Source organism: Gopherus flavomarginatus, chromosome 2 (genome assembly GCF_025201925.1).
Source record: "Gopherus flavomarginatus isolate rGopFla2 chromosome 2, rGopFla2.mat.asm, whole genome shotgun sequence".
NCBI classification, from domain to species: domain Eukaryota; kingdom Metazoa; phylum Chordata; order Testudines; family Testudinidae; genus Gopherus; species Gopherus flavomarginatus.
In genome coordinates this window covers 163526641-163535486 of record NC_066618.1, presented here as the reverse complement: position 1 = coordinate 163535486, position 8846 = coordinate 163526641, and the positions used below count along the sequence as shown (strand labels likewise).

General features: G+C 46.9%; 1 protein-coding gene, 1 long non-coding RNA gene and 1 other non-coding gene across 5 annotated transcripts in view; 1 reads left to right on the top strand and 2 right to left on the bottom strand.

Moving 5' to 3' along the window:
* Positions 1-87: 87 nt before the first annotated feature.
* Positions 88-3046, bottom strand: LOC127045020 (uncharacterized). Its single transcript, XR_007772586.1, has 2 exons — positions 2536-3046; positions 88-952 (listed from the first exon to the last, which is right to left on the bottom strand). It is a non-coding gene; the product is annotated as an uncharacterized LOC127045020 (long non-coding RNA).
* LOC127046083 (small nucleolar RNA U13) lies at positions 2297-2395 on the bottom strand. Its single transcript, XR_007772945.1, has one exon. It is a non-coding gene; the product is annotated as a small nucleolar RNA U13 (small nucleolar RNA).
* A 260-nt stretch (positions 3047-3306) lies between the features above and the next one.
* TTI2 (TELO2 interacting protein 2) overlaps positions 3307-8846 on the top strand; it is a 748585-nt gene continuing 743045 nt past the window's right edge. The window contains exons 1-6 of one of the 3 annotated variants that reach the window (XR_007772553.1): positions 3307-4100; positions 5043-5229; positions 6039-6131; positions 6880-7067; positions 7148-7394; positions 8351-8438. Coding sequence is in view for 1 of the 3 variants with exons in the window: in XM_050940073.1 (XP_050796030.1) it covers positions 3424-4100; positions 5043-5229; positions 6039-6131; positions 6880-7067; positions 7148-7291; positions 8351-8513 (1452 nt within the window). In the remaining 2 variants the exon portion in view is untranslated. Of the gene's footprint in view, positions 4101-5042; positions 5230-6038; positions 6132-6879; positions 7068-7147; positions 7481-8350; positions 8514-8846 lie in introns of those variants that run through there. The other 2 variants (XM_050940073.1, XR_007772552.1) reach the window with 2 other exon arrangements.

Here is an 8846-nt window from a genome sequence, read left to right as displayed (position 1 = left end):
ATCATGACTGGTTTGGAAAAGGTAAATAAGGAGGAGATGTTATTTATTCCTTCTCATAACACAAGAATTTGGAGTCAACAAATGAAATGAATAGGTAGCGGGTTTTAAACAAACAAAAGAAGTCTTTCTTCACACAACACACAGTCAACCTGTGGAACTCTTTGCCAGAGGATGTTGTGAAGGCCAAGACTATATAACAGGGTTCAAAAAAGAACTAGATAAGTTCATGGAGGATAGGTCCATCAATGGCTACTAGCCAAGATGGGCAGGGATGATGTCCCTAGCCTCTGTTTGCCAAAAGCTGGGAATGGGCAACAGGGGATGGATTACTTGATGATTACCTATTCTGTTCATTCCTTCTGGGGCACCTGGCATTGGCCACTGTCAGAAGACAAGACACTAGGCTAGATAGACCTTTGGTCTGGCCGCTCTTATGTTCTTAAGCTGCAGTGACAGTGGGATGGACAAAAATGCATGGGTTATTAATCCTCATTCTTCAGACCACAAGGTGAATACCACTAAGGATCAGGAAGAAAACAGTGTTTAAGCACAACTACTTATTTCCAGCCCCACCAAAGGATGTTTAAGTCTTGCAATTCATGAGCTTGCGTAGGTCATCTGCTCATACAGACATACACAAATATAGCCATAGCATGAGAAGAATGGAAGTGTAAAGGGACATCTCATCTGCCAGCCACCCAGTGAGTGTTATGTTTTGATCAAACAAAATTGTATTATTTCTCAGGAAGAACTGTTTCCTTGAGCCATGCAATTAAAGCCTGACACATGCTTCTCTAGCTTTGAGTCCTTAAGTGTTTTTTGGGCCCTTTCTCTCAGGCTAGTATAATCAGAGTTTAGTGGCTGATGGATAAATTGCAGGGACATAACATCTGTGCCGCTATCCCAGCTCTTCCTGTAGCAGCTCTGTATTCCATCTTTGTTCTCTGCGGGCCTGTGTGACAGGAGAGAACAAGGGAGTCATGGGGCAGAAATCATTTAGTCCTTGATGTTCAAAGCATTCCAAATACAACTCTATAAATTTATTGTTGTGAGATATCTGGCAATTTTAAGAACATTTGCTTCATACATTACCTACTGCCATCTGTCGGTTGCAACAGGAAAGTCACTCAACATCAGACACATGGAAGGAAATCCGGTCAGCTCGGAAACTATGCCATTTCCTTGGGATTTCTCAGTTGCCTTGCACGGTCCCAAAAACCTATCCAGTAATTAGATACTATAGTATTCCCCCTTACATCATCCATTGATATCAAAGCATCTCTATTGAGGAAAGTAAGTATTGTTATTTTCACTTTACATAAGGGAAACTTGGCTACAGAGAGGGAAAGTGACTTGCCCAGTCACAAGGCAGGTCATTGTGAGAGCCAGCAACAGAAGCTACCAATACAGAGTCAGGGTAAAATTTTCAAAGTGCCTAAATCCCAATTTGCTAAAATAAGTCACCTTTGAAAATGGAATTTAGGCATTTTGAAGTTTTACACTTGGTCTGGTAGAGTGGAGGCAGGATTTCTGAGTTCTAGTCCCAACTCTGCAGCTGGCTTTTGAGACTTCGGCCAGGTCATGTCTCCTGTCTATAATAGTTTCATAATTAGCAAAGAAGAGTACATAGCCACCTACATAAAGTTTTGAAGTGAATAAGCAGAGACTGTGCTAATATATTATTTTCTGCTCTCACTTCACGGGAAACAAGGGTGAATTCTGTAAATTAAATAAAAAGATGAAGAGTGTCCTGATAAAATACAACTTGTTACCTCAAGGCATAGAGTTATTGTCAGCCCTAAAATGAATTCTGCAAATCCAGGGCATGATTTTTAAAAACGACTAGTCATTTTGTGCCCAAATGTAGGCATCCTAAATACACTTGATTTCCCCAAAAGTGATAAGCACTCACCCTCTGAAAATCAGCCCCTTTAAAGTATGTCAAGCTAGGTACCCAAAATTAGGAATCACACTTGAAAATACTGTGCAAAGAACACAATATACATACAAACAGCATTACCAGCAAAGAATATTTCTAGAGCACCCACTAGCACCCGGGCCACACACACACACAGAAACAAAATCGTATCAAAACCTTGCCTTTGTATAACATTTAACCATTGCAAACACAACTGTATTCAGGAGATCAATTTACAGTCTGCAAACCACCCTAAAACGAAACTAACAAAACACAGCAGACGCGTATACCCAATCTCATCCCCCATAACTCACAACATAGCTTTCTTATTTTTCCCAAAACACCCCCACCCCGCAGTACTCGCGGTCCCTAGGTTCTGGTCAGATGGGTACTGTGCCCCGTCGTAACAGAGAAGGACGGCACATATCACACAGCCGTGTGCAAACCCCATTCATCATGCTTTAGAACCGGAAGGATCAGCGAACGATAGCTGCGCTCGGGGGGGCCAAGCCACGCCAATGACTTCAAAGTCAGGGCGAGCGGACAGCGCCCGGCCCCAGTCCGAGCTGCCCCTGGATTCCCCTCCGCCCCCAACGAGACGCGACTTGTAGCCATACCCCGCTCCAGCTGGCCCTTATTTCCCATCTGGGCCCCCGTGGAGGGGCAGGATCGGAGCCTGAGCCGCCGTCTCTTTACGCATGCTAATTTATGCAAATCTAGACCCCGCCTCCCCCTACTCTGGCGAGCGCCGCTCACTCTCCGCCTTTACGGCAGCGCGATGCCCACGTGGAAGGGAGCAGGGGGGTTGCGACAGTGCTGGGAAAGGCAGGGAGCGCGGCTTGGTTTCCGGCAGTTGGGGGAAGGGGTTTCTTGGGGAGGGCGGATCCATCTGCGGGCTGGAGGGATCGGGGAGTCTGGGCGCTTTGCACCCCCGGCGGGAGCTGGGTCTCCCGCTCACAGCCCTGGGGGGGCTGCACAGGGGAGGGGACCCCTTGCCATGAAGAAAGGGGTGGCCCTGGGACCCCCACCCTGCTGAAGGGAGCTTGCACCTCCCCCTTCTCAGGAGGAGAGTCAGTGCCCTGGGCGGGGAGGGGGGGGGTTCTAGCACCCCCCACACAAAGACGGGGGCCAGGATTGGTGATTATAACCCCTCCCCGTAGCTTTTCTATACCCAGGGGCAGGGCTGGGCACGAGGGCCCGGAGGGGCATTGGGCGTGGGGGTGTCTCCCCCCTCCCCGCTGTTAAAGACATTTCCTGGGGGCTTCCAGGCTGACCTGGGCGAGTGGGGGTGCAGGATTAGGGTCAATGTAGGAGAGGGAGTGGCGTCAGGGTTTAAGGGTGCGGATTACAGTTGGGGGCAGTGTAAATATAGTGGGTGGAGCAGGGGGGTCAAGGTGTCGGGTCTATCCGTGAGAGAGAGAGTGTGGGAGGTGGTTGTAGTCAGGACTTAGGATCAGTGTAGGAAGGGCGGTGGGCCGGGTGGGAGTGTCTCTGCAATCAGCACCATGGAGCTCAGCAGCCTGCTGAAATCCCTGCAGTTGGAGAGCCCATCAGACAGGAGAGACCCCGAATGCCCAGCTGCCGCTGCCCCCCCAGCAGAGCAGGTTCTCTCCCAAGTCTTGTTGCTTTTCTCAGCGGAGGGAGTCAGCGGCAGTGCCAAGGCAGGGATGGTCAGAGAGCTGCGTGTGCTCTTCGAGGCTGCAGACTGCCAGTGGCTGTTTGGGGGCTGCCACCCCAATGTCACCCCCAAGTTGCTGGGGGACTTGGTGTCTGTGCTGTGCCACTATGCAGCATTGCCAAAGCAGGATTCAGACACCGGGGGCCCACCCAGTAATGATGACTTTTACACCACAGTGGCCGATAGAACAGCAGACATTGGCTTGGTGTTTCTTAGCCTCCTTGCTAAAGTGGAAGCTATCAAGGGATCCAGGTCCCTTGGTGACGTGATGGTGAGGCAGGTCCTGCCACGTTGCCTAGGACTGATGTACATCTTTGCTGCAACACACCATGCAGAGAAGCCGTGGACCAGCTTGAGGTCTCAGTCAATAGCACAGGAACTGCTGACCTTGCTGGTTCAGGTTGCAGGCTGTGGGTCAGTGGCTGAATTCCTCCAGGGAGGAAGCAAAGATGAAGAAGGGAGGTTTGCTGCTGTGATGGAACTCCTGAAGCCAGAGCTGACTAAGTAAGTAAGATCACTTGCTTGGAGGGGTTTGCTTGGTGAGGCTTGGCACTAGTAGGTCAAAGGACTGGAGATACTGCTGAGGATTGCAGTGAGGTAAGAGGCGGACTGTGGTCAAGTTCTGAATCTGTTGGAACACTTGTGTTTTCAGGAATAAATAGTTCACTGAACAAACTTTACTGAGAAGATAGAGCAGGTAGCTGGGATCAGTGCGGGTGCCTGGGTTGGGGAGAATCAATTAGCCAAACATGGGATCCCCCAAAAAGGTTGTATGCAATTGGTTGACTGCCCCTGTGGCCTGGTCATTGTTCAGCACCTTACTGAAATAAACAATGTGCCTCTTTGGGGCCTGTTCTTGCAGTTGTTCTCCTTGAAGTTAATGGCAGCTCTGTAGAAAATCAGGCCCAAGGGATTTCAGAGGTGTGCCCTCAAAACTAAGGCACCCAAAACCAGTGGCTACAGAAACAATGGGTCATAGGTAGTATAAAGATGCTGACTTTGTAATGTGGTAACACAGTTAAATAGAGAGAACGGATGAGTATATTACTGTATAATGTTTCTCTAGTCTAAACAAAAGTCACCGTTGCAATGATTGATTATTGTTATGTCTCTGATATTTACACGGCAAGGATTTGTAAACTTGTAAATAGCTAAAATAATAACAATAATTTGTGGTTACTTGTGAAAACGTTACTGTTAATGTTTTATTTACTTGGAATCTACTTTCTGCTGCTAGTTGCCTTGTCACCTTTTTGCTGGTTAAAGTGTCAAAGACTTTTTACAGAGCAAGAAACTATTTGATTTAAAGAGGGAAAAGGTTTGCATATAAAAAAAGAACAGAAGTCTGCCCTAATCACGGGCTAGTCCTGGTCTGTGACCTGAATCTTGTGGTGTGATGCTGCAGTGAAACCACTAGGGTCATGTTTGCTTTGTGCATTTTTCCAGAGAAACTTGGAAGCGCAACCCTGCCACAAAGCATGTGTTCTCCTGGACGCTGCGTCAAGTCACCTGGCCATGGCTTAGCCCTCACCTGGAGAGTGTCCTTCCACCATCACTGCTCTTCTCGGATGACTACCAGGAGGAGAATAAAATCCTGGGTGTGTGCTGCCTGCATCATATCATTCTCAATGTGGTAAGGAAAGATCACTGCTGGGAGGAGGAGGGACCATGTTGCCATAGGTGAACATACGAAGGAACTGTGGTCTAATGGTTAGAGCAAAGGACTCGAGTCAGGATTCCTGGCTCTGCTGTTAAATCCCAAGCTGACACTGGACATGGCACACTACTTCTCAGCTTCATTTTTCTACAGTGTTCAGACTGCAGTAATAGTGGCAGCTGGAAAATATCCATGTCCATCTGTGTGTGACTCATAAAAAGGTGGATGCTAATCGGGGCTATTTATAAAATGCTGGGCAAATCTTGAAGTATTTCCACATATGTTCTCAATTACTTTAAAGTTAGTTTTGTGGGGGTTTTCTGGCAGTGCTGCTGTGTACTTTAAGCAGGAGTAGGAACTCAGTTTAATAATAACAACACTTTTGCTTTTCTCTAGACCTTTCACCTAATATCTCTTTATAGACACAAATACATTTACCATCTCCCCCTCCCGCAAGGTTGGTGAATATTCACCTATCTATAAAAGATGGTAAAAAAAGGTACACACTTATGGCCACATGGTGAGTAATGGAAATAGAACTCAAGTGTCCTGTTTCCCAGTTCCCCCTAAGCATTAAACAAAAAGCACTCCTTGCTTGCTGTTTGTCGTTTGGAGGAGTATTTTAATAGCCCTGGTTTGTAAAGCACAGATGTGCTGTTACATTCTCCCTGTACTGTGAAGTGTAGCAGAGCTGTTCTAGCAGAGCTGAGGTGATCAGCTTTGTACAGAACTGCTGAATCTTCCATCACATTGAATTACACACAGATGTTTCTATGTTGTTGCAGCCAGCTGCTGATTTGAACCAGTTTAACAGGGCACAGGTTGTCTACCATGCACTGTACCATCACCTCTATGTACGGGAGGCACAGCTCATTCAGGTAAGCCACTGTGGTTTACTCTAAACCTTGATCAATCCTACTGGGATTTTAATTAATATAATGGATAGCTGAGAGGATTGGGCTATAGAACCTCCATTTTCTAGGTCACCATTTCTAATCTAGCCTTAAGTTATTACTATCTGACCATGGATTAGTGGCCCCCATATGAAATGAATTTGGATCTCAGTTAGGTCTTAATGAACAGGGAAAAGGACCCCACCTCCTGCCCCCCCTATTTGCAGTCTATGTAGAGAGGCCAGAGATGTGAAAGGCCATGAAAGAATGACACACATTCCTGTACCTTAAGACAGTGGTTCTCAACTAAGGGTATGTATACCTGTGGGAGTACACACAGGTTTTCTAGGAGGTACATCAGCTCATCTAGATATCTGCCTAGTTTTACAAGCTACATAAAGAGCACTGAGTCAGTGCAAACTAAAATTTCATATGACTTGTGTATAGTACTCTATATACTATGCACTGACATATAAGTACAGTATTTATATTCCAATCAGTTTTATTTTATAATTATATGGTAAAAATGAGAAAGCAATTTTTCAGTAATATTGTGGCTGTGACACTTTTGTATTTTTGTCTGATTTTGAAAGCAAGTAGTTTTTAAGAGAAGTGAAAGTTGGGGGTACGCAAGACAAATCAGACTCCTGGAAGGGGCACAGTAGGCTGGAAAGGTTGAGAGCACTGCCCTCAGACTACCGAAGAAGCTGTATAGTGACTCCTTTACTGCCAGGTGGTGCTGCTATGCTTGTTGGACCTGCTGCTGGTTCTGGAGAAATCCCCACAGCGGCTGTCTCAGGAACTCAGAGCAGCAACTCCCTGTCATGAGGTCCTGCAGCTAGTTCTGACTCACATGGAAGCAGAACACCGGCTCCCACTCCGGAGAGTGTATGCCAGGAACTTGCCTGCCTTTGTGAAGAGGTAAGAACTGTGCATTAGCCTTTCGGTGATTACTTACTGGCCACGGTAACTTCCCTCCATGACTCTTCTTGTCTTGGCAGACTTGGCATCCTGATAGCACAGCACCTGAAGAGGCTGGAGCGGGTGATTGTGGGATACCTGGAGATCTGTGATGGTCCAGATGAAGCAGCAAGATTGGGAATATTAGAGACACTGAAGTGCACCATACAGCATGTCTGGCCAAGGTACCTTTAGGAGAAATGGCTACAACAGGAAGCAAAACCTGAATGCTCTCACCCTTACTGAGCTACACTTGTCTGTGGATTTGAGGAAGACACCTTGGACTGAGTGAGAAATGGATCTCTAATCTTGAGTTCTGTGTCAACAGGAGTCAGTCCTATCACAGCACTGAAATCCCCTCTACAGCGATGTTAGTTGAAAGTCCCACAGCTAGACCAATCCTCATTTTGGCATCATTTGGCAACTGTGGAAGAATTACCACACACAGGAACGAAAGCTGTTTTTCCTGCATGTAGATCTTAGGATAAATTAAGCAGCACTTTATATAGACTTTAGTCCTATATATGCAATCTTTAATACTCAGTTTCCTTTGCATTCAGGGAATATGGACACCCCCTGGTGGTCATTCAGCCTCATGGCCACAGTATTTGCCTGCATTTTAGGAGAGTTCAAATCAGAAGGGTGGCCCCAGACAGCAGGTTACTGTGCAATGAGCCAAGCTGTGAATTGACAGCCCACCAGCTTGTTGTGTGGTAACATCCCACGTGGACACTGCTGCAGCACCATCCAAGTCCCAGAGTGCAGCTTGGCCCACTTGAGTAAGCCAAGCCGTACTCTGGGGCTTTCACTGCGCTGTAGCAATGTCCGTAGGGGATGTTACCACACAGCAGGCTACCGTACTAGAGATTCAAGCCCAGGCTTGAATAAGTGATTAATTGGGGGAGACTTAATAGAAGTGGGAGGGGGAAAACACTGTATAAGCCCTGTGCTGTCAGGCAGTATTTCCTAGCCTTTGGGCTTTAAGGCAAATGCTAAACTACTGTTGCTGCTTTAAAAATGAGCCTCTTGCCCCTGAAGTTTTCTAACCTAGCATGTAGTTTAGGCTGCTGTCCTGATCACGACTGAGACCAATGGCAGTCTAGAGCAATGCACAGTTGAATAGCACACAGGCACTCTCTAGTAAGTGGGTCCTGCAGCGGTTAGGACATGCTTTCCCCTATTCTGCACCATCCTAGAGACAGGCTCAGGAAGAGGTTCTTCAAAGTGTCTGTTTTCCATCACAGAATGGCATGCAGGCTCGCTGTGCTCCTCAAGGCCCTGCTGAAGATGATTTGGGGTGTATCTACTGATGGAGGCCTGACACCACAGCCAGTGAAAACAGCCCTGCTCCATAGGGCCACAGAGTGCCTGATCCTGCTGGATCACTGCTCTCAGGGGCAAGTGAAGGTGAGCCAGGGACTCCAAATCCCATTCTGTAAATCTGTTTCTTTAAAGGGGAAAACAAAACAAAACGTACTGGTGACTTTTTAGGACAGAATATCACATAGAAGGGCTCTGGGCATGTGGGGCTTTTTTTGTCTTTCGCTTAGCAAAGTCCTGGAGTCCACAGCACCATCTGAAGTTAAGGGAGACAGCTAAACACATCACTCTTATGGAATTGTAAGGCTCTCTGGGCTAGCATGTAGCCATAAAGGCATATAGACAGATACAGTCAGGTGTCCTCTTCTCTAGGTGATGCAAAAGGTGGCTCCAGAGGTAACTCAGATACACACGGAAATT